The 23313-nt window shown below is 52.0% G+C and overlaps 2 protein-coding genes and 2 pseudogenes across 4 annotated transcripts; 3 read left to right on the top strand and 1 right to left on the bottom strand.

The window, feature by feature from the left end:
- The first annotated feature begins 1729 nt into the window (after positions 1-1729).
- DPH1 (diphthamide biosynthesis 1) lies at positions 1730-15772 on the top strand. 3 transcript variants are annotated; one of them, XM_066263056.1, is made up of 14 exons: positions 1730-1857; positions 3691-3843; positions 4352-4415; positions 6252-6373; positions 6807-6964; positions 7094-7215; positions 10005-10073; positions 10483-10639; positions 10769-10869; positions 12636-12714; positions 12974-13114; positions 13199-13306; positions 14003-14221; positions 15576-15772. In XM_066263056.1, exons 1-12 carry the CDS (start codon positions 1797-1799, stop codon positions 13286-13288), a joined length of 1317 nt encoding a protein of 438 aa, XP_066119153.1. In that variant the 5' UTR covers positions 1730-1796; the 3' UTR covers positions 13289-13306; positions 14003-14221; positions 15576-15772. The 3 variants fall into 3 exon arrangements, with proteins under 3 accessions (XP_066119153.1, XP_066119151.1, XP_066119152.1); XM_066263055.1 differs by having other exon boundaries at positions 1753-1900; positions 3695-3843; XM_066263054.1 differs by having other exon boundaries at positions 12974-13306.
- LOC136327510 (small nucleolar RNA SNORA42/SNORA80 family) lies at positions 2448-2560 on the top strand (annotated as a pseudogene).
- LOC136323511 (dolichol-phosphate mannosyltransferase subunit 3-like) lies at positions 12120-12397 on the bottom strand (annotated as a pseudogene).
- Positions 13345-15772, top strand: OVCA2 (OVCA2 serine hydrolase domain containing). The gene is made up of 2 exons (XM_066263057.1): positions 13345-13676; positions 14003-15772. The coding sequence occupies exons 1-2, from the start codon at positions 13463-13465 to the stop codon at positions 14500-14502; spliced, it is 714 nt and encodes a 237-aa protein (XP_066119154.1). The 5' UTR covers positions 13345-13462; the 3' UTR covers positions 14503-15772.
- Positions 15773-23313: the final 7541 nt, after the last annotated feature.

Genomic DNA, 23313 nt, shown 5'->3' with positions numbered 1-23313 from the left:
ATTTCAGCCTCAGGAGGGCTGGGTGCTGCTTTGGAGTCCAGCCAAGGGTGGAGGTGACAGTAAGTGGGTGTTGTGGTATAATGTGGGGGTACACTGTGCCTGCCTTCTTGTCAGGCAATAATTACTCAAACTGCTGAGTAACTCAGGCAGGGAGACCCCCCCACAGACAGATGGATGTGTTCTTGGACCAAATTAAATGGAAGCTCCCAACATTTTGCACTGCAGGATTTGGGGGACATGCTTACATCTGTCCTTGATGTCTAGTTCTCCTGGACATCACCTGGTTTCCCTGTAGGGGCCAGGGCACTTCATTTAGCACAGAGGCTGTGGAAGACATTATAAGAGGATGGGGACCTTCCATTATCAACAGGCCCACCTCTAGTTCAGAGAAAGCCCTAAAGGGTGAGGGTGCCTGTTAGGGAGAAGCCATTGCTTTGCTGGAGCCAATCTTTCCCCTTTGGAAATTATAGCTTCAAGCCAGGGCTAAGGCTACCCACAGGCTAAACCTTAGTGTTGTGAAGGGGGAGGAGCTGGACTCAGGGAATCCCTAGAATTGATATCCTGATCCAGAGAAACTGAGGAAGATGGGCAAGTCCAGGCTTGATTCAGCTCAAGGTGAGAGGTGTGCTCCTGAGACCCATGTTGACCACATTTCTGTTCAGAGTTGTGATTGTTGTAAGAACATGTATCAGTGGCCTGAGGGGCAGAGCATTGACCCCTTCTGGTCCTCCCCTTGGCTGTTCACTCCTGACCTGCCTAGCCTTCCCTCCTCTCTGGGCAGCCTCCAGGCAGGGCCAGTCCCTGGCTGCTTGTTTTCACTCTCTCTGCACCCTAATTAGGAGTTTCCAAGCTGGGAGGGCCTCCAGGGGAGCCTGAGGCCATGGAGCTGTCTTAAAGGGCCAGCTGTGCTCACATCACCACTGCAGAGAAGGGAAGATGGTTCCAGAAGGCTAGGTGGGCAAACGGCCCTAGGGAACCATTGCTGAAGGCCAATCCTGAAGGTACTTTGCTCTTCCAAAGGTCAAAGCTGTCTCAACTGGCTACTCTGCCTTCCCTTTGGAATCCCAGGAGCTCAGACCACTGAGCAGAAGAAAGTCTATTCCAGACCCCAGGGGCAGCTTAGGCAGGGAAAATGTTGACTAGAATCCAAAAGGTTTAGGGAATATAAGTCCTTGGACTGCCCCATCCTCACAGGAAAGTACCCTCAGGTTCAGGACCTTCCCCTGGTAGCAGTTTTTCACATGTGAACTTTCTACACTGTGGGTTCTAAAGGTGATAAAGGCATCTCGGAGCTCTAGAAATCAGCGCGAAGACTCCATGTGGAGCTGGGCACGGAGTTCTGTCCTGTGGGGCAGTGGTGGTGTCCTCCGAGGCAGGCAGTGTGGCCCTACTCACACGGGTCCACTGCTTTTACCAGGAGGGGAGAGACGAGGGGAGCAGAAGGAAGACCTGATGGTGTCCCTATATACAGGACTCGGCCCGCAGAAGTTGGGCAGGGAGTCGGCAGATAGGCGAGCTCTGGTCTGGGAGCGCCGGGCTCGCGTCAGCGAGGAGGAAAAGGGGACCAGGTCGCGGGGAAAGTGCCATCGCGGTGGTCCTGGACCACTAGGGGCTCTCGCGAGTCCCGACCTTGCGGGCCGAAGGGGGCCCACATAGCCCCGCCCCTTTCTTTCTTTCACGGTCCCCGCCCACCAAATCCCCGCCCCTTGCTGGCTAATCGGCGAGCGATCGCCATGTCTGTGCTCTCCGCGTTCTTCTAGAGCTGTCTTTTTGATCCTCACGTGGGCAGGCCAGTGATGGCGGCTTTGGTTGTATCCGAGGCGGCGGAGCTGGGCAGCCAAAACGGCCCTGGCAGAGGTGGGTGCCACAACACTCTGGCCTCCGGACCTCGCATCTTGGGGTAGGGTACCCAAGTCAGAGACAGGACCAGTCCCCTTTCCCCGCCAGACCTGGAAGGCCCCGCCGTCATTCGCTCTGGAGCCTGGGGGTACCAGTCTTTTGTGGCCTTAGGGCGCAGTCGTGAGCAGCTCCTCCTAAGAGCTTGTGGTCCTTAGGGCGGAAACGCCGCCCCGTGCCTTGGCGGTCAGACGGATGCATGGAGGCTCAACGGGACAGATGGACCCTACTGGGAGGGAAGGACCCAGGCGCGTGGGCCCGCAGGGAATGCTTTCAGGAAAAGGGCACCCGACATAGTTTCATTCACCCGACATTTACTGAGCGCCCACTCAATACCAAGCCCGTGCAAGGTGCAAGAACTAGACTACAGCCCTGCCCTCGAACCTCATACTCTGGGGAATACTGACATAGACGATTTGGCCATGTGAAAATGGCCCTTGGGACAAACTGAGTTGCTACTACCAGCTCCTACACCCCAACAACCACTGGGCCCATCAGAGTAGCTTCTGTGAGTGGGCCCAGGGACTTTGAAACAACTGAACAAAACTATAGCAGTGGCAACATTCAAATCTGATCTCAGTGCCCCATGCCAGAGCAAACTGGCCCTGAACCATTGCCTGTCCTCTGCCCATAGGCTGCAGGCACTGAAGTGGGTCGCACAGTGGGGGGGGGGGGGAGGAGGGATCTGATCTCAGAATCCCCGCGGCCATGCTAGTTAGTTCTCCACTGCACCAACACCATCACCACCACCACCCAGCCACCCACCTACCCCCCCCCCACACACACACATGGGGTGAAGAAGCAGGTCTGGCAGGATCCTGCCTATCAGAGTAAGAAGCCCTAACAGAAGTTCTGACACATAGTACAGGTTCAGTTAACATTGGAGAATCTGTTTAATAGTAAAATAATTTCTTGCCTTATCACATTCCCAACTGTGGCTCCTAAAGAGGTAACTGGGGAGTTGAGCTGAGCTGAATTGTGGGGAGTAGGATGCAGATTAAGGGTTTCAGCTTTGCTAAGGGGCTACAGTGTTTTCTCCTTTAATCAGGGGTTGTACTTATTTGTGCATCTACATTTGTCCCCACCAGATTACTGTTCCCTAAAGGTCTTTTCCCCATACCTATTTGCCCATAGTGCTGACTAGAGTGTGTTCTTTTCATCCTTCCTGGAGTGGGAGGTGGAGTGGAACAGTGGGACTAGGGAATTTGTTAAATCTGTTAAATGTATGGTGTTTTTTTTAAATGAGAGGGAAGAGTGCAGGAATTAACCAGTGTAGACATAGTGTACTCAAGTAAGGAGAGCAGTCTTTTAAATTAGCATTTATAACAGTTTGCTTAAAGATCTCTTATCTAGGATATCAGAACTTCAAGGTGTTTGCAGGTTGGGGGAGAAGGGACATTTTCCCAGAATACTTGGGGTGCCTTGGCTCCTGGGTTTTCCTCGGGATTATTCTCTATCAAGGAGCAGTTGTATGCCTATTTTTCCATTTGCCTCTCAGTTCAGTCTCCTGCTGTCATTTCTACTCTCCTGAGGTAAGAGGTGAGCCAATCCCCATTCATGGGCTCAAGTCTTTGATTCCCAATAATCTCAAAGTATGGAAATTAATTGTGTAGGTTTCTTCCTAGCTTAATGAGTTTTCTTTCCAGCTTCAGGACGAACTTGATGGTGAAGATGGCTGGGCCAAGCCCTAAGGGATCTGCAATCTGGGGCTGACGCTTGAGTGGAGCTAAAAGCTTAGCTGGGTCTGGGTGTACTTTCAGCTGGGTACTGACTCAGGCCCTACATTCATCCTAGGCAGAGCCTCTCGGGGCCGCTTGGCCAATCAAATCCCTTCTGAGATCCTGAACAACTCTCAGCTGCAGGCAGCCATTGAAGTCCTGCCTTCCAACTATAACTTTGAGATCCCCAAGACAATCTGGAGAATTCAGCGGGCCAAGGCCAAGAAGGGTGAGCCCCTAAGATTTGAGCTGGGATGGGGGTGGAAAGGTTGCCTGGCGCAGTTAGAGGCAGTGCGCTTTTTTTTTTTTTCTTTTTGTATTTTTCTGAAGCTGGAAACGGGGAGAGATGATCAGACAGACTCCCGCATGCGCCCGGGGATCCACCCAGCACGCCCACCGGGGTGATGCTCTGCCCCTCCGTGGCATCGCTTTGTTGCGACCAGAGCCACTCTAGTGCTTGGGGCAGAGGCCAAGGAGCCATCCCCAGCGCCCGGGCCATCTTTGCTCCAATAGAGCCTCAGCTGCGGGAGGGGAAGAGAGAGACAGAGAGGAAGGAGAGGGGGAGGGGTGGAGAAGCAAATGGGCGCTTCTCCTGTGTGCCCTGGCCGGGAATCGAACCTGGGACTTCTGCATGCCAGGCCGACGCTCTACCACTGAGCCAACCAGCCAGGGCCAGAGGCAGTGTTCTATACCAACCTCTTCCCATCCTCTGCTCTCATGTCTGCTTTGTCTCATAGTGGCCCTGCAAATGCCTGAAGGCCTCCTCCTCTTTGCCTGCACCATTGTGGACATCTTGGAAAGGTAAGGCTTGGGGCACTGAAGAGGGAGCTGCGCCAACACCCCATGCCCATTACAGCTTTGCCTTTTTTTTCCTTTTTTTTTTCTTTTTTTTTTACAGAGAGTCAGAGAGAGGGATAGACAGACAGGAACAGAGAGATGAGAAGCATCAATCATTAGTTTTTCGTTGCGCATTGCAACATCTTAATTGTTCATTGATTGCCTTCTCATACGTGCCTTGACCACGGGCCTTCAGCAGATCGAGTAACCCCTTGCTTGAGCCAGCGACCTTGGGCTCAAGCTGGTGGGCTTTTGCTCAAACCAGATGAGCCCTCGCTCAAGCTGGCAACCTCGGGGTCTCGAACCTGGGTCTTCAGCATCTCAGTCCGATGCTCTATACACTGTGCCACTGCCCGGTCAGGCAGCTTTGCCTTTTGATATCATTTTTTTGTTCTGGACCTCTGCCTTACAACCATGTACACACAAAGAGAAAAACCCAAAATTAGGGCAGAGCAGGTGGCGGAGCCTGAGAAGGAACCCGAGAATCCTCAGAGCTGATACTGGAATGGGCTCAGTAGGCGGCATGGGGTGTGACTGGGGGGGGACGACCTTTTTTCTGGCATATCTTGGGGAGTAGGGCAAGGAGGGGCTTGGCAGGGGAGAAGTGCCTTGGAGATGGTATTCAGCTCCTCTACCCCCTTCTCTAAATTTCTTCAATACAATGAGCCATACTTGGGGAGTGGGGGATAGTGCTCAGCCATCTGGAACCATCTCAGGGACAGGGTGGGGGAATGGAGAAAGGGGAGGTCATCTCATGGTGAGAACCTTCCTCATCCCTGCTGCTGCCCTCCCCCCACCCTGCTCCTAGCTCTGCTGCTATAGACTCACTTTTCAGCTCCCACCCTCTTGCCCCTTAGGGATGCTCTCTGGGGCTTGGGCCAATTTGCGTACATTTTAATCTATAAAAAATTAAGTGCTCAGGCTGACTCAGAGTCTTAGGCTGCATTCTAAGAAGTTGAATAATCTGCTCTTGTGCACAACCTGATTTGGGGAAGGGGAGGAGGGGTTGGGGGCCGACTGGCAGCAGTTCAGCTTTCCCACTACTCCCCCAGGGGAGGGATGGGGAGACTCAGTCACTGAGCCAGGATACATGCCCCAAGTGTGGGGCTCTCAGGGAAGAGCTGGTCCTCTGCTGCATTCCTGTAGTGAGTTCAGGGGGTGAAGGGTCTTCCCTATCCACCCCCATCCCACAGTGATTCAGTCCTGGCAGCAGATTACATGGCGCTGTGCTGGCCAGAGCCCACTCTTCCTGACGCATCGGGCATGTGGGCAGTGCCATGTGCTGTGGGGGAGTTGTGCATGGGTCCCCCATCCTGGGCACAGAGGGCCCTGACTAAGGGTGAGGAGGTAGCAGGGGGTCTGGGTATCAGGGAGGCTGTGTGTACCCACACATACATGCCCACACACTGCACAGTTCCAGGACTTGGGGGCGGGGGCCTTTGCACATGTGTGCATGCTCACTGCTCTAGGTGGGATGAATCAGGCCATCTGAGGTCTCTGTTTGACCCCGTGTATGCCAGTCTGAGGTTTGGGGGTCCCTCTTGCAGTCGGAGCCTGAGCAGAGGAATTGGGGTGCTATAGAGACCATCCTCGTGCAGCTGTAGTTCTAGGAGCTGCTGCCAGGGCTGGAGGAGGTGGCAGCTGGGCCCTCCTACTCTTGTTGGCAAAAGTGGCAGCTGCTTACCCAAGGGATTGGGAGAGGTAGAGAGAGAGGAGCTGGGCCCCAAGATACCTCCACAGGGTTAGGTCTCTCTTTCACCTCATTCTTGTGTCACTGTGCTATTGTCCCCCCCCCCCCAGGTTCACAGAGGCTGAAGTGATGGTGATGGGCGACGTGACCTATGGGGCTTGCTGTGTGGATGACTTTACTGCAAGGGCCCTGGGAGCTGACTTCCTGGTGCACTATGGCCACAGCTGCCTGGGTATGGTGGACTAGGACAGCTGGACCCCAGCAGAGCTGGGAGGGAAGCAGGACTGCACACTGAACTCCATCACAGTGCCCTGTCTTGCTTGTAGGCATGAGGTCCCTCCTGGTTTCTGAGATAGCCTCAGCTTTCCTGCTCTGCAGGTGGATCTTTCCTTTGGATTTGGTTACCTTGGAAACCATGCTGCTGTCCCAAATGCAGGTGTCTGAAAGGCTATTAGTTGTATGGCAGGCTGGGCCCCTGGCTGAGTGACTGAGAAAGAGCTTCCAATGGACCTGTGATGTGCCCCCACCTCTCCTAGCCTACCACTTCCTTCTACACCCAGCCTGAAGCCATGGGTCCTGGCTGCGCAGAGACCTCGGCTTGGGCCACGCCCTCTGTCCCTCCTGACTTCCAACACAAAGTCTCCTGAACTCTTCCCTCCTCCCAGTTCCCATGGACACCTCTTCCCAAGACTTTGGGGTGCTGTATGTCTTCGTGGACATCCGGATAGACACTGCCCACCTACTGGACTCTATCCGTCTCACCTTTCCCCCAGCCAGTGCCCTTGCCCTGGTCAGCACCATACAGTTTGTGTCAAGCTTGCAGGTGAGTGGGCAGCTAGCAGCCAGTCTCCAGGCTATTTTTGGGTCCCCGTGCCAGGTGCGGCAGGCTGGGCCTTGGGCCCTGGCTCTCCCTCCCCATCCATTTGCTTTTCTCCTCTTATTTTCCCTGTAGGCAGTTGCCCAGGAGCTGAAAGCTGAGTATCGTGTGAGTGTCCCACAGTGCAAGCCCCTGTCCCCTGGGGAGATTCTGGGCTGCACATCCCCCTACCTGCCCAAAGAGGTCGAAGCTGTTGTGTAAGTGAAAAAAGGGGGCGCCAGGGCCTGACCTGTGGTGGCGCAGTGGATAAAGCGTCAACCTGGAAATGCTGAGGTTGCCGGTTCGAAAAAAAAACCCTGGGCTTGCCTGGTCAAGGCACATATGGGAGTTGATGCTTCCTGCTACTCCCCCCTTCTCCCTCTCTCTCTCTCACTCTCTCTCCCCTCTCTATAATGAATAAATAAATAAAAAAAGGGGGGCGCCAGTTGTAGAGACATAAGAAATATATCCTGGGAGTCTAAAACTCCTTAGCCGTTTGCTCAAGGTCACTCTACAAGATGGGGACCAAATGGGGTTTCAGGTTTTCTATCTCCCTTTCCAGTGCTCTGTCCACTGTCCAGAAGTCTATGTCCAGGGTGGGGCAGGAATCCGAGGGCCTGATGGGGGAACGCTGGTGGGCTAGAAATGGTGGGAATATAATTGGAGAAGATGGATGGGCACATCCAGGCTGTAGCCCCATTAATTTAGCATCCAGACAGCTAACAAGCAGGAGCAGCGTGTCTCCTGCTGCCTAATTATTTTAGGTAATGGAAATGCTTAATGTTGTGTGAATGCAGCCAACCTCAGAGCCGACAGCTCCCGGCTGTGACTGGGGAAGGGAGCCCCGTTTCCCATCTAATGGTAGGAAAGGAAGCAGGGGCACTCCCTGGACTCAGCCCCACCTCTGGGGCTGCAGACGCTGGTTCCACAGGCCTTGCTGCACCCGTACCGACACCCCTGCCCATAGACAGGCCTTCCTCAGCTCAGACCTGGAAGGCCTGCTTCCTTAGCAACACTTCCCTTGTTCCTGTGCCTGCACAGCTGAGCTCGCAGATGCCTGCCCTTGGGGGCTTTGATGTGTGTGTTGGAGGGACACCCTGAGTGTTGGCCATTTCTCAGAATTTGGTATGGCCTCCCAGAGAAGGAGCTGCCATGGCCGGTTGTCTTCCATGCTCTGGCCTCGGGTTCTTCATTTTCTGAGAATGTACTGTTAGAAGTAGCATCTCCTAGAGCAGGGGTAGTCAACCTTTTTATACCTACCACCCACTTTTGTATCTCTGTTAGTAGTAAAATTTTCTAACCGCTCACCGGTTCCACAGTAATGGTGATTTATAAAGTAGGGAAGTTACTTTATAAGATTTATAAAGCAGAGTTACAGCAAGTTAAAGTATATAATAATAATTACTTACCAAGTACTTTATGTTGGATTTTTGTTAAGTTTGGCAGAATAAATCTTTATAAAACAACTTACTATAGTTAAATTTATTTTTTTATTTATACTTTGGTTGTTCTGCTACTGCCCACCATGAAAGCTGCAACGCCCACTAGTGGGCGGTAGGGACCGGGTTGACTACCAGTGTCCTAGGGCATGCTGGGTACAGCCTCCTGGTAGTTAGGCTTAGAGTTGAGTCCTAAGGATACTGCTTAATAGCTATGTGCCTTGGGCAAGTTTCTTAACATCCCTGAACATCAATTGTATCTTTTTTTTTTTTTTTTTGTATTTTTCTGAAGCTGGAAACGGGGAGAGACAGTCAGACAGACTCCCGCATGCGCCTGACCGGGATCCACCCGGCACGCCCACCAGGGGCCACGCTCTGCCCACCAGGGGGTGATGCTCTGTCCCTCTGGGGCGTCGCTCTGCGGCGACCAGAGCCACTCTAGCGCCTGGGGCAGAGGCCAAGGAGCCATCCCCAGCTCCGGGGCCATCTTTGCTCCAATGGAGCCTTGGCTGCGGGAGGGGAAGAGAGAAACAGAGAGGAAGGAGGGGGTGAGGGTGGAGAAGCAAATGGGCGCTTCTCCTGTGTGCCCTGGCCGGGAATCGAACCCAGGTCCCCTGCACGCCAGGCCAACGCTCTACTGCTGAGCCAACCAGCCAGGGCCTTTTTTTTTTTTTTTTACAGAGGCAGAGATAGACAGGGACAGACGGACAGGAACGGAGAGAGATGAGAAGCATCAATCATCAGTTTCTCATTGCGCTTTCTTAGTTGTTCATTGATTGCTTTCTCGCATGTACCTTGACCGCGGGCCTTCAGCAGACCTAGTAACCCCCTGCTGGAGCCAGCGACCTAGGGTCCAAGCTGATGAGCTCTTTGCTCAAGCCAGATGAGCCCGCGCTCAAGCTGGTGACCTCGGGGTCTCGAACCTGGGTCCTTCCGCATCCCAGTCCGACGCTCTGTCCAGTGCGCCACCACCTGGTCAGGCTCAATTGTATCTTATAAAATGGAAGTACGGTAGCTTGGAGGATCATTGGCAGGAATGGAGTGAAGTCATGTGCCAGGTTTTTAGCCCAGGCCCAGTGCACAGAAGGCAGAAGTCCAATAGACAGTAGCTATGGTTATAACTCAGTAACTGGACCCAAGAGTAAGTTAGGGCAGAGAGTAGCCAGTATAGACCCTGAAATCTCATATACAGCACCTCCCTGAACACTACTTCCCTTGTTTGTATTGAGCAAGGGAGAAGCTGTCCCCCACCTCCAAGTTAGGATCTCTATAGCCTGGAGCAGCCTTACCTAGCCTCCGCTGCACCTTCACTCTTCCCCCAGAAGCTTGGGGGTGGGGTCATTCTTAGATTCTGCATTATATAACTAAAGGGGCTTTATGGTCATCCATTTCAAGCTCTTTGTTTTACATTTTGGAAAACCAAGACCTTGGGAGGTAAATGACTTATCCCAGTTCTCTTACAGTCAGTAGCATACCCAACCAGGAACTCGATCCTCTGTACACCAGGTCTGTGCCTGCTTCTGCTGCTGCCCCACCCACACCACCGCCCCTTTTTTACCCCCCTGCAGATATCTTGGAGATGGCCGCTTCCATCTGGAGTCTGTCATGATTGCCAACCCCAATGTCCCTGCTTACCGGTATGGGCTGAGCTGGAGCAACCAGTTGGGGAGAGGGTGGGATTCTCTGCCACTGAGGCCCTTAATCAGCCAAAACTTCCTTGTTCTCTGGCCACTTAACAGCCCCAGCCCTAAAGATCTGAGGTACTTGGGTCCCGAATCTGAGTATCAAATCCAGGACTGCTGCTGCTGCACAGTACCCACCCGTCCCCTGGGATTCACATAGAGATCCTAAAACCCTCTCCCACTCTTGCCTGCTCTGGCTGTGGGACTGATCTTCCCAATGACACTCCATGCTCTAGCGTCTGTTCCTAATTACCTGCGTGGAACCTGACGGTTCAGGAGACCAAGGGGGCTGAGTCAGGGAGCTGTGTGTACAGCCCAAGTCCCAAAGTGGCTATCACCATGACCCTGACAACTTTTTTTCCAGATACGACCCATACAGCAAAATCCTATCCAGAGAGCACTATGACCACCAACGAATGCAGACTAACCGCCAAGAAGCCATAGCCACTGCCCGCTCAGCTAAATTCTGGGGCCTTATCCTGGGCACTTTGGGCCGCCAGGGCAGCCCCAAGATCTTGGAGGTCAGAGGGCTTGGGATGGCCTCTGGAATTGAGGATTAACTGCAAAACTCAGCAGGAAAAAATCACTAAGGAATTTAGCCTTGACAGTTTGATCATGGTAACTCCAGCTCTGCCTTCCTCTATCAACAGCACCTGGAATCTAGGCTCCAAGCCTTGGGACTTCCCTTTGTGAGGCTGCTGCTCTCTGAGATCTTCCCCAGCAAGCTTAGCCTTCTTCCTCTGGTTGATGTGTAAGTATCCCCACCTTACCTACCTAGCTATGACTGGCTAAAGAAGTTTAGAATTTGGCCCTGGCCAGTTGGTTCAGTGGTAGAGCATTGGCTGGTGTATGGATGTCCCAGGTTCAATTCCTGGTCAGGGCACACAGGAGAAGCACCCATCTGCTTCTCCACCCCTTCCCCTCTTGCTTCTCTCTTGCTCGCTCTTTCTCTCTCTCTTGCTCACTCTTTCTCTCGCTTGCTCTCTCTCTTCCTCTTTTGCAGCCATGGCTCAATTGGAGCAAGTTGGCCTGGGCACTCTACCTCAGGCGCTAAGAAGAGCACTGTTGCAGAGCAATGGAAAAATGCCCCGGGTGGGCTTGCTGGGGTGGGTCCAGGGTTAGGGCACATGTAGGAGTCTGTCTCTGCCCCTCTCCTCTCACTGATTAAAGAAAAAAGAAGAGGTTTAGAATCTGGGTACTGCCCAGCACATATTGAGGCTGGAATCAATGGGAATTGCTTCCATGATCGTGAAATTGTACTGTTTACAGAGCACTCATCCAGTAGGGACTACCCTCTGGACCACACCTATCTTGGGGCTCACAGGCAACTGCAACATCAGAGGGGTTCTGTGTGAGATGAATTCGAGGGGAGGTTGGCACCTGCATTGTACCAGGCACTAAATTTGATACGGGAATGCCATCACAAAAGAGCTGCCCAGGCCCTACCCTCAGAAAGCTTGTAATCAGTGGCAGAAACAAAAGAAGACAAGCAATACTGTAGTGTTATTCCTTTTTTTTTTTTTAATAAAGTACACTTGCTATTTATTTATTTATTATTTTTTTTTTGTATTTTTCTGAAGCTGGAAATGGGGAGAGATAGTCAGACAGACTCCCGCATGCGCCCAACCGGGATCCACCCGGCATGCCCGCCAGGGGGCAACGCTCTGCCCACCAGGGGGCGATGCTCTGCCCCTCCCGGGCGTGGCTCTTTTGAGACCAGAGCCACTCTAGCGCCTGGGGCAGAGGCCAAGGAGCCATCCCCAGCGCCCAGGCCATCTTTGCTCCATTGGAGCCTCGCTGCGGGAGGGGAAGAGAGAGACAGAGAGGAAGGAGAGGGGGAGGGGTGGAGAAGCAAATGGGCACTTCTCCTGTGTGCCCTGGCCAGGAATCGAACCTGGGACTTCTGCATGCCAGGCCGATGCTCTACCACTGAGCCAACCGGCCAGGGCCTTACACTTGCTCTTTAATGGTAGCTGTCCAGGTGGGAATGGGGTTAGGGTGTCAGAAGTACATCTCTCTGTGGGATAAGTTGGCTCTGGCCCCCAGGATCTGGCTCTGCAGCTCATGGGTGGCATCCTTACAATTGTAAAAATGAGCCACATAATCCACAGTGCCAAGGGCATAGCAGCTGGCAAACACCAGCAAGTAGATGGGCAGGGGCCACAGGACCTCCTGGTATGATGAAGGCAGCTCCAGGCTCAGGGCCATGCCATGGTCAGGGCCACCCCAGTGTAGGTCAGGAGCACCAGTATCCAAAGGAACTGTGCTGATTTTGTCATGGTCACCTCAGGGCTGTTGGGGCATTGCTCTTAACCCTCCTCACCCTCTCCATTAGCCCTCATCCTATCCATACTTTTGATAGTGTTATTCTAAACAGCAGTAAGTTAGTCTTTTATTTTAGAACTCATAGTAAGCATTCATTGAGTGCGTTGGGGACACAGTCATTTTCTTCATTATGTTGCCCAGGAGTGGAGGAAGACCTGCTTCCTTTGGGCCTGATCTGACTTCCTTTCCCAGGTGGGTTCAGGTGGCATGTCCACGCCTCTCCATTGACTGGGGCACAGCCTTCCCCAAGCCGCTGCTGACACCCTATGAGGTAACAACATTTGAGAGTGGGCTTTACACCTGGTTCTGTCAAAGGTGGGACCTGAAGTGGAGTGGGGTGGGTGGGCAGCACTTAGTTACAGCTGAGCCACTTCTTAGTTTGGGGCAAGTCTCTTAACCTCTTTGAGCCTCACATTTCCTCTGTGGTATGTTCATAATAAGGACCTTCGTAGGCCATTGTGAAGACTGGATTAAATAATCCTGTTTAGAAAAATGTTGGCAAGTGTTATTGTCCCTTTTTCCTCCCCTAGGCGGCGGTGGCCCTGGGGAACATTTCCTGGCAGCAGCCCTACCCCATGGACTTTTATGCCAGCAGTTCCTTGGGGCCTTGGACCGTGAACCACGGACGGGACCGGTCCTCCCAGGCCCCCCGCCAGCCTGCACTGGGGAAGGTAGGCAGGAACTCTAAGGAGGGAGGAGTGGCCGCTTCGGAGGACGTCGCAGAAGATTATCCTGACCAAAGTGTGCGACCTCAGGTGCAGGAGGGGTCCACGCGCTCATCTCCAGCCTTGACTTGCGAGAGTTGCAGCTGCACAGGGCAGAAGGTGGTGCCACTCGTTCCTTGAGACGCTCCTGGGTCTCAGGTATCAGCCTTGCTGTAGTCGCGCTTCCTCCCTGTGCGTTATCTTTGGGACGCCCACTAGCTCTAAGGCCCGCCTTCGGGGTGGTGCCGACATTTGTCTCCGCCCCTTGCGTAATTCAACTTCCTCTCGGGGAAAATCCACTTCCGTTCCCTTGGCATGCTTCGCGGCACTATGGCAGGGCGTCAACCTCTGCGGGTGTTGTGCTTGGCGGGCTTCCGGCAGAGCGAGCGGGGCTTCCGCGAGAAAACGGGAGCGCTAAGGAAGGCGCTGCGGAGCCGCGCCGAGCTCGTGTGCCTCAGCGGCCCTCACCCGATCGTGGACGCCGCGGGCTCTGGGCCGGAGTCTGGTGAGACGAATCAGGCTCCGGGAGGTGCGCTCCGAGTCATCTTGCTTTGTCTCCATACCACCTTACAGCCTATGCCCATCCTGTATCCCTCACTCATTCCTCCTACCCTCCCTTTGTTTTGTCTATACCCTTCCTTTCTTCCATCCCAGCCTCCCAAGTTTCCACCTTGATTTATTCCGGCCCCTTCTCCCCCCCCCCCCCAATCTGTTCCCAGTCTCATTTCCTCCAAACTTTCTTCTCTCCTTGCTATTCCCAAGGAGAAATATGAAACCCTCCCTTTCATATTTCTTTCCCCTTGCATTCCCCCTTACCCTAATCCTAATCCCCTCATATCTCCCATATCGCCATAGGGTCCTGCCCTCCGGAGGAGCAGCTTCGGGGCTGGTGGTTTTCAGAACAGGAAGCAGATGTTTTCTCCGCACTGCAAGAGCCCACGGTGTGCAGAGGTCTGGAGGAAGCCCTGGAAACGGTGGCACAGGCACTGAACAAATTGGGACCTTTCGATGGGCTTCTTGGTTTCAGCCAGGGGGCTGCACTAGCAGCCCTGGTGTGTGCCCTTGGCCAAGCAGGTGATTCCCGCTTCTCCTTGCCAAAGTTTATCATCCTGGTATCTGGTTTCTGTCCTCGGGGCCTTGGTCTTCCAGAAACCATCCTGCAGGGCCCCTTGGCTCTACCTTCACTCCACGTTTTTGGGGACACTGACCGTGTCATCCCCTCTCAGGAGAGTGTGCAACTGGCTAACCGATTCACTGGATGTATCACTCTCACCCATACTGGTGGCCACTTCATTCCAGCTGCTGCACCCCAGCGTCAGGCCTACCTCAAGTTCTTGGACCAGTTTGCAGAGTGAAAGATCAACAAATGCCTGGACCCTTATATCCCCCTGACTTTGAGGGACTGACTTTGGGGCAGCCTCTATGATTCCTGCCCTCTCCTTTTTTCCCTGGGACCTTCACTGTTGTTAATACTCCTCACTGTCACCAATTAAGAGACAAATATCAGTCCTTTTTTTTTTTCTTTTTCTTTTATAGGGAGGGGGGGGGATAGATAGGGACAGACAGGAATGGAGAGAGATGAGAAGCATCAGTCATCAGTTTCTTGTTGCGATACCTTAGTTCATTGATTTTTTTTTCTTTTTTGTATTTTTCTGAAGCTGGAAACGGGGAGGCAGTCAGACAGACTCCCGAGTGAGCCCTACCGGGATCCACCCGGCACGCCCACCAGGAGGCGATGCTCTGCCCATCTGGGGCGTCGCTCTACTGCAACGAGAGCCACTCTAGTGCCTGAGGCAGAGGCCACAGAGCCATCCTCAGCGCCCGGGCCAACTTTGCTCCAATGGAGCCTTGGCTGCGGGAGTGGAAGAGAGAGACAGAGAGGAAGGAGAGGGGGAGGGGTGGAGAAGCAGATGGGCGCTTCTCCTGTGTGTCCTGGCCGGGAATTGAACCCAGGACTCCTGCACGCCAGGCCGACGCTTTACCACTGAGCCAACCGGCCAGGGCCAATTGTTCATTGATTGCTTTCTCATATGTGCCTTGACCATGGGCCTCAGCAGACCGAGTGATCCCTTGCTCGAGCCAGCGACCTTGGGTCCAAGCTGGTGAGTTTTTTGCTTAAGCCAGATGAGCCCATGCTCAAGCTGGTGACCTCGGGGTCTCAAACCTGGGTCCTCTGCATTCCAGTCCGACGCTCTATCCACTGCACCACTGCCTGGTCAGGTCAAGTATCAGTTCTTAAAAATCAGATTATATAAGCCCAGCTCTGCACTCAAGAAAATTGGAAATGGCCCTGGCTAGTTGGCTCAGCAGTAGAGTATTGGCCTGTCATATGGATGTCCCAGGGTCAGTTCCCGGTCAGGGCACACAGAAATGACCATCTGCTTTTCCACCCCTCTTCCTTTCTCTCTTTCTCTCTCTTCTCCTGCAGCCATGGATTGAATGGTTCAAGCAAGTTGGCCCTGGCACCAAGGATGGCTCCATGGCCTCACCTCAGATGCTAAAATAGCTTGGGTTGCCCAAGCAATGGAGCAGTGGCCTCAAGAGCATCCTGGTTGGGGCACATGCAGGAGTTTGTCTGTTTGCCTCCCTGCTTCTTAATAAAAAAAATTAAAAAAAGAAAGAAAATGGGGAGCAGGAGGTTTTAATGGATTTTGACCTTGACATCTGGTACTTAAACATGGAAAAGGCCAGTGGAGCCCTGAATGAGTGGAAGGTGACATGGGAAAAGCAAAGGCTGGCACCACTGTGACAGCCACACAATCAAGTGGTGATTTGGATTTTAAGCATCTTTTTCTGATACAGAAAGAAGAAGCCCATTTCATTTTATAACATCTCGTTATCCACACAGTCTCCAGAGCAGCACAAGCAGGGAAGTGTTTCCACAGTCCCCAGGAGAGGCTATTGCATGTATGTATGCACATATATACTCACATTTTTGGGTGGAAGTCTTGAGTCCCACTGAAGGAAAGGCCTTGGTGGCTGAGTGAGAGAATTTGTATCTGAGAACCTCTGGGAAGAGACTACTTGACAAGGCTCTGCCTGAGCCACGCTGAGTTGAGAGGAGGCTTCCTCCATCCTAGTCTCTGAGACACTGTGCTGGTCTTTTGTCAAACCTTGACTTGGGTTCTATGCTTTCTCCATAACTGCCTTAGCTCCTCTGAACTGTGAGCTCAAGAGGTGGGAGGGTGATAAATCTTGGATGGAGGCCAAAGGCAGCACAGAAGAAATCCTTTTCCAAATGCCCCCATTTGCAGAATTTCTGAAATTGATGCTACAATGTAGTGATCACAGCCAAGGCCTAAGCAGCCCATCTGGTTTGCGTCGTTTCTAGGCACTCAAGCCTGCCCACTTTAGCCACTCCCCCTACTTCCACCCTCGGCCCTCGCTGCTCTCTGACTTCAGCCCTATCTCTGCAGGCTTAACCAACTTGTTCCTCTTCTAGATCACAATAGACCCTATCTAGCTCAAGCATAGTTGCTTCCAGTGACTTAAATAATGGAGCAGAAATTAGGGTTTGGGGATGCAGCACAAATACTCCAGCCCATTCTGAGACAGCCAAACTAATAGGCCTTAAATTACCCCCAATTTTGAGTTGTTGACCATAGATAGGAGCTAAGATTTTTTTTTTAAGTTTGGGTTACCTGTCTAGATAGACCCAATTAACTGGGTTTAGGACAATTACAGCAGAAAGTGGGGGTGGGGAGAAAGTTCTTTGCTATAGTCATCCTCTGCATTGCTGTTTAAAGGGGTCTCTTCCTTGGCAAAAGGTGAAGGCTCTGAAATGAACTGAATTACTCCTACAGACCTGTTGGATTTGGCCTGTAGAATTTTAGGAAAAATGAAACCCTGGCTGGTTAGCTTACTTGGTTAAGAGTGCTGTCCTGATACATCAAGGTTGTGGGTTTAATCCCAGTCAGACCACATACAACAGTCGACCAATGGCCTGACCAGTGGTGGTACAGTGGATCAAGCATCAATCTGGAATGCTGAAATCACTGGTTCAAAATCCTGAGGTCATTGGCTTGAGTAGGAGAATGATCTGCACGATCCCAAACCTCATCAGCTTGAGCCAAAAGGTTGCTGGCTTGAGCAAAGGGCCATTGGTATGGCCCCAGTCAAAGCATGTATGAGAAGTTCAATGTACAACTAAAGTGAAAGCAGCTATGAATTGGTGCTTCTCATCCTCTCACCATTGCTTCCTTCTCTCCTGGTCAGGGCACATAGGAGAAGCGACCATCTGCTTCCCCTCCTCTCCCTTCCCCCTTCTCTCGATCTCTTCTCCTCTCGCAGCCGTGAATGAATTGATTTGAGTGCATTGGCCCAGGATGCTGAAGATGGCTGTGTGGAGCCTCAGGCACTAAAGATAGCTCAGTTGCAAAGAAAAGACCAGGTGGTGGCACAGTGAAGAGAACGTTGGACTGGGATGCAGAGGACCCAGGTTTGAAACCCCAAGGTCACTGGCTTGAGCAAGGGGTCACTCAGTCTGCTGTAGCCCCCCCCCTCCCGACAAGGCACATGAGAAGGCAATCAATGAACTACTAAGGTGCCACAATGAAGAATTGATGCTTCTCATCTCTCTCCCTTCCTGTCTGTCCCGATCTGCCCCTCTCTCTGTCACAAAAAAATAAACAGCTCAGTTGCAAGCATGGCCTCAGATGGGCAGAGCATTGGCCCCAGATGGGTTGCTGGGTGGATCTTGATCGAGGCGCATGCAGGAGTCTTATCTCCCCTCCTCTCACTTAAGTTAAAAAATAAATAACCAATGAATGCATGAATGGCTGGAACAACAAATAGATGTTTCTCCCTCTCTAGAATTTAAAAGAATTTTAGGGAAAACATTAGATTTATGGTAGTTTAGAGTTTTAGGAATTTCACACAAAAATGCAGATTCTTGGCTTCTCTGGAAATAAGCAGTTCAGAATGGAATGCAGTGGCTCTGCGGTTAGGACTCACAAGCTCTCAGGCAATCATAGGCTGCCCCCTTTAGCAAGGTCCCAAGAGTTGAAAATAATGGATTATGTACCAAAGCAACTGCTACTTGAAGATTAAAGGAGAGAAGGGAGGATATATTGGGGAATGAATTTTAAGTTTTTTTTTTGTTTTTTTTTTTTTTTTTTTTAAATTTTATTTATTCATTTTTTTTACAGAAGAGAGAGAGGGAGAGAGAGAAACAGAGAGAGAGAAGGGGGAGGAGCTGGAAGCATCAACTCCCATATGTGCCTTGACCAGGCAAGCCCAGGGTTTTGAACCGGCGACCTCAGCATTTCCAGGTCGACGCTTTATCCACTGCGCCACCACAGGTCAGGCTGGGGAATGAATTTTAAACCAGGGCTTCAAGTTAAAAGGGTGAAGGTAGAGCAGAGCGGTATAGGCGCAGCAGAACTCATCCTTGGGGTGAAGAGAATTCCCCCAGAGAATCCAAGTTCCCCCAAAAGGGGACAGATCATGTGGTCCACTGGTTCCAACGATAAGAAACGTTACCTGGCATGGGCTGTGCCCTCACACACACACACAAATATTCTATGGATCACTTGCATCTGTGTCATGTTAAAATTTGGGGTCCTGGCCCTGGCGGGATAGCTCAATTTGTTAGAGTATCATCTTGATGTGAAGAGGTTGCCAGTTCAATCCCCAGTCAGGGCACATACAGGAACAAATCAATATTTCTGTCTAAAATCAATGCATTAAAAAACAGAAAACAAACGGGTTACTGGCACCAAACTCTAGGTCCACTGAGTCAATCACTGGAACCTAGGAATCTGCATTTTGACAAGCTATCCCTGGTAATTTCCATGCAACATAATACTCGAAAACCACTACTTAGTAGAATATAAGTCTGTTAATATTAATTATTTGATCAAAGCCCCCTATGTGATTCCCATGCACTCCACTAGGGAGAAGGAGTAAGTTTTTAGGAATCACTGATCTAACACTTTCAATTTATAACTAAGGAAAATGAGATCCAGAGGATAGAAAGAATAATACTATGCCAGACATTGTGATAAGCAGAGCATTATAGCTGCCTAATTTAATCCTACAACTTCAAGAGGTAGATACTATTGTTAACCTAATTTTACAACTAAGGAAAAAGTCACGTAGTTGGTTCAGATCCAAGAACTTGCATTCTTGACTTACTGGTCATTGTTTTCTCTGCTATCTCATAGAAGGTAAGCAGAGGCCACCACTCACTACATGATGGACTAAATGTCCTGTTTGGACCTCACCTTCCTAATCCATAAAATAAGTTGAGGTAGGATGCATTAAATGATTTCCAAAATACTAAAAATCTCAACATTGTACAGTTATTGTCCCACTGTGACCATCTTGTCCAGATGGGTTCCAACTGCAAAAGTCCCTTTTCTTTAGAATATCCCTACATTTCCCTTTTCTACCTCTCATTCCACTTTACATTCCTAAAGTGATTGAAAGAGTCTGTTAGCATAATAACCTCTCAATAATCCTAGTCCCAGAGGTTCTGTTCAAGGAGATGTGCCCCCTCCCCTGTCCATTCTGCTTAAGTGCCCAGGGCTGGGCCACCCCCTCACAAAGACATAGAAGCCTAATGGCTCTTTTTTTTTTTTTTTTTTTTTTTTAAAGACAGAGCGACAGAGAGAGGGACAGCGCTAGGGATAGAGACAGGAAGGGAGAGAGATGAGAAGCATCAATTCTTTGTTGCGGCACCTTAGTTCTTCATTGATTGCTTTCTCATGTGTGCCTTGACCAGAGTAGGGGGGCTACAGCAGAGCGAGTGGCCCCACACTCAAGCCAGCAATGCCACGCTAAAGCTGGTGAGCCCGCGCTCAAGCTGATGACCTCGGGTTTCGAACCTCGGTCCTCTGCTTCCCAGTCTGACGCTCTATCCACTGTGCCACCGCCTGGTCAGGCACTAGCCTAATAGTTCTTAAAATAGCAAATTAGCATTATGCAGTTTTTAAAGGTTTTTACTTACGTGATCCTATTTGATCTTCACATCAGGCTTGCCTGAAAGAAAGGTTATCCCATTTTGCAGAAAGCTCAGAAACAACATGCCCTCTTAAGTAACAACTAGTTGATGATGAAACCTGGTTAGCCATCCTGCATCTCAATGCACTGCTCCCATCTACATACACTACAGATGTCCACTGGATTCCAGAATTGAGTGCATTTAAAAATTTTTTTAAAAAATTTATTTATTTTTTACAGAGACAGAGAGTGAGTCAGAGAGAGGGATAGACAGGGACAGACAGGAACGGAGAGAGATGAGAAGTATCAATCATTAGTTTTTCATTGTGCATTGCAACACCTTAGTTGTTCATTGATTGCTTTCTCATACTAGCAACCCCTTGCTGGAGCCAGGGACCTTGGGTTCAAGCTGGTAGGCTTTTGCTCAAACCAGATGAGCCTGCGCTCAAGCTGGCGACCTCGGGGTCTCAAACCTGGGTCCTCTGCATCCCAGTCCGACGCTCTATCCACTGCGCCACCGCCTGGTCAGGCAATTGAGTGCATTTTAATACAAGAACTCAAGGTCCCTGGGTGAGAGAAATGCAGCATGTGGACATTGATTAGCTGTGAAACCAGCACCAGTTGTCAGAGGTTTAGAAAAGGATGGGTATGGGCAAGTAAAGAAAAACTGGATTAATGGGTGGCAGGTCTGGCCTGCATTAACCATTCCCCACGCTGCCCCTAAGGAAGTCCTACACCCAATATCCAACAGTCAGTTACTGCTGTAGGTGGTGTTGGTGGCGGCAGATGACCTGTACACTGTTTTGTTGTTTTTTTTTCTTTATTCATTTTTAGAGAGGACAGAGAGAGGGACAGAGAGAAGGGGGGAGGAGCTAGAAGCATCAACTCCCATATGTGCCTTGACCAGGCAAGCCCAGGGTTTCGAACCGGTGACCTCAGCATTTCCAGGTCAACGCGTTATCCACTGCGCCACCACAGGTCAGGCTGTACACTGTTTTTAAAGAGTTCATTGCTCACACTTCACTGACATAATAGGACTTCAGTCCCTCTGATTCACTCCCCCTCTTTAGGGCTAATTTGGATAATGTGTCAAATTGGAATCTAACATCTAGAGATAGACTGCTTGACCTGTGGTAGCACAGTAAAGCGTTGACCTGGAAATGCTGAAGTCACCGGTTCAAAACCCTGGGCTTGCCTGGTCAAGGCACATATGGGAGTTGATGCTTCCAGCTCCTCCCTCCTTCTCTCTCTCTGTCTCTCTCTCCTCTCTCTCTCTCCCTCTCTCTCTCCTCTCTAAAAATGAATAAAAAAATGATAACATGCATAGAGATAGACTGAGGGGAGGATGCTGACATGTTCAGACAGTGCTTTAGGGACCTGGTTAACTTCACAAGCCCACTGGCTTCCTGAGGATTGGGAATCTCTTATCCTACATGGTTCAGAGGATCTGAGAACAGGGAGAGGAGTGGGAGGAGGCTGCAACTCCATCAGAAAATGGGTTCAAGAATTACTCTTTGCCCTTTGACTACTCAGCTAAGGATTTCTAAAAACTGTTGCACAGTGGTGGTGGCACAGTGCATGGAGCTTTGGCCTGGGACGCTGAAGACCTAGGTTTAAAGCCCAAAGGTCCCCAGCTTGAGCGCGGGCTCCTGGGCCTGAGCGTGGGATCATGCACATGACCCCATGGTCGTTGGCTTGAAGCCCAAGGTGAGATTGGCTTGAGCAAGGGGTCTCTGGCTTGACTTGAGCCACCCCCCCTCCAAGGCAATCAATGAACAACCAAAGTGCTGCTATTATGAGTTGATGCTTCTCATCTCTCTTCCTTCCTGTCTCTTCCTAAAAAAAAACGAAAACAAAAAACAAAAAAACTTTTCTGTCTACCCACTTCTGTCCCCAGGAAGCAAACATTTTTTCTTGCTTCCAGGTCCCAGCAACCTCTCTCCCATGAAGCGATAAAAAGAACCCAAATCTCATAACTACCCTTTTCTCAGCATCTCTTGGCTGCAATATCTTGGCTAAGAGAACAGGACGGTCACTCAAGCGGATGGTCAGACATACTCCGCACACTCTACTTCCTTCTTTGCCTCGGTGGAAGCGCGCCAATTAGACGCGGGAGGAGCTGCCTGCCTGTCTGCGTCAGACCTCCCGCCACCCCTCAGACACCTCGAATCTTGACTCACCGCCCCCGCTTCCTCCTGCTCTTAGTCTCTCCCTTGCTCCGCTGGCATTGAGCGGTGCAGCGTGGCGCGGCGCGTGGGCGTGCTGCGGGGCGACCATGGCTGTAGACTGTTACCTCCGGTTCCCACAGTAACAATCGAAAGCCACGGTTGCCCTGGAGACGCGGGGGCGGGGTGTGCTGCAGCTCCAGTCAGGCTGACGTCAGGACCGCGGGTGGGGGGACGGGGGCGGCGCGCGGGGACACGGCGCAGGACTGCTACGCGGCTGTGCCGTGTGCGTGTGGGCCCGCCGCCCCTCGCGGTCCCTGGAGACCAGGGAAAGGACCGCCTGATGGCGGAGCTTGTGCTGGATCAGTACCGCGGACAGCGGCGGCACGAGCTCAAGCGCGGGGCTGAGAACCCTAGGGGACAGAGGGGCCGGGGGGCGCGGCAGGTGGCAGGGTCCGCGGTCCTGGGGCGGGGCCAGGCGTCGGTGGCCGTGACTGGAGACTGTTACTGAGGGTGGCCCGGGCAGTAAGCAGTCTACAGCCAAGGTGGCGGCGCGCTGCCCGGGGGCAAGGGGGTGGCCGGGGAGCAGAGGATAGGGGGGTTAGGAGAGTGCCTCCATCGCCCGTAGTGGAGCTGGGGGCGCTGCTGCTCTTTCTCCCCTGCGTCTCCCGCGGACAGGCACGCGGACCTTGACGTCAAAGCCCCGTGACGTCAAAGATGTCCCAGCTAAAAGACGGTTCCGGCGGTGGGGGATGTCAGTGGGGGTGGGGCGGGCTGTCCCGACGAGGCCCCGCCCCCTCCTGGTCCTGAGAGGACAGCTCCTCGCGCAGAGGCAGGATGCTGTCGATGTTCGTGTGGGCCCGCCGGTGTGATGTAGAGGGACCCAGAGGGAGCAGCCCGACCGACGAGACGGGGTGGGGGCGCCCAGGCTGCATGCAGGGCGGGGGCCCAAGAGGGCAGCAGCTGCTGTCCGCCTCTGCCGGCCGGGGGCAGCGAGGCTGAGTCACTGCGTTGCGGGGAAGGGAAGGAGGGGGCGCGTCTCCTAAGGCGCAAGCATCT

This window comes from Saccopteryx bilineata, chromosome 2 (assembly GCF_036850765.1).
Source record: "Saccopteryx bilineata isolate mSacBil1 chromosome 2, mSacBil1_pri_phased_curated, whole genome shotgun sequence".
Classification (NCBI taxonomy): Eukaryota; Metazoa; Chordata; class Mammalia; order Chiroptera; family Emballonuridae; genus Saccopteryx; species Saccopteryx bilineata.
This window is presented reverse-complemented; position numbering and strand designations above follow the sequence as displayed.

Excerpts from the sequence above, each read along its gene's own strand:
- DPH1 (XM_066263054.1), top strand. The coding sequence starts at position 1,797 with ATGGCGGCTTTGGTTGTATCCGAGGCGGCGGAGCTGGGCAGCCAAAAC. Across the intron at positions 3,844-4,351 it reads GCGGGCCAAGGCCAAGAAGG|TGGCCCTGCAAATGCCTGAA; the intron begins GTGAGCCCCTAA and ends TTTGTCTCATAG. Across the intron at positions 6,374-6,806 it reads CTATGGCCACAGCTGCCTGG|TTCCCATGGACACCTCTTCC; the intron begins GTATGGTGGACT and ends CCCTCCTCCCAG.
- OVCA2 (XM_066263057.1), top strand. The coding sequence starts at position 13,463 with ATGCTTCGCGGCACTATGGCAGGGCGTCAACCTCTGCGGGTGTTGTGC. Across the intron at positions 13,677-14,002 it reads GACGAATCAGGCTCCGGGAG|GGTCCTGCCCTCCGGAGGAG; the intron begins GTGCGCTCCGAG and ends ATATCGCCATAG.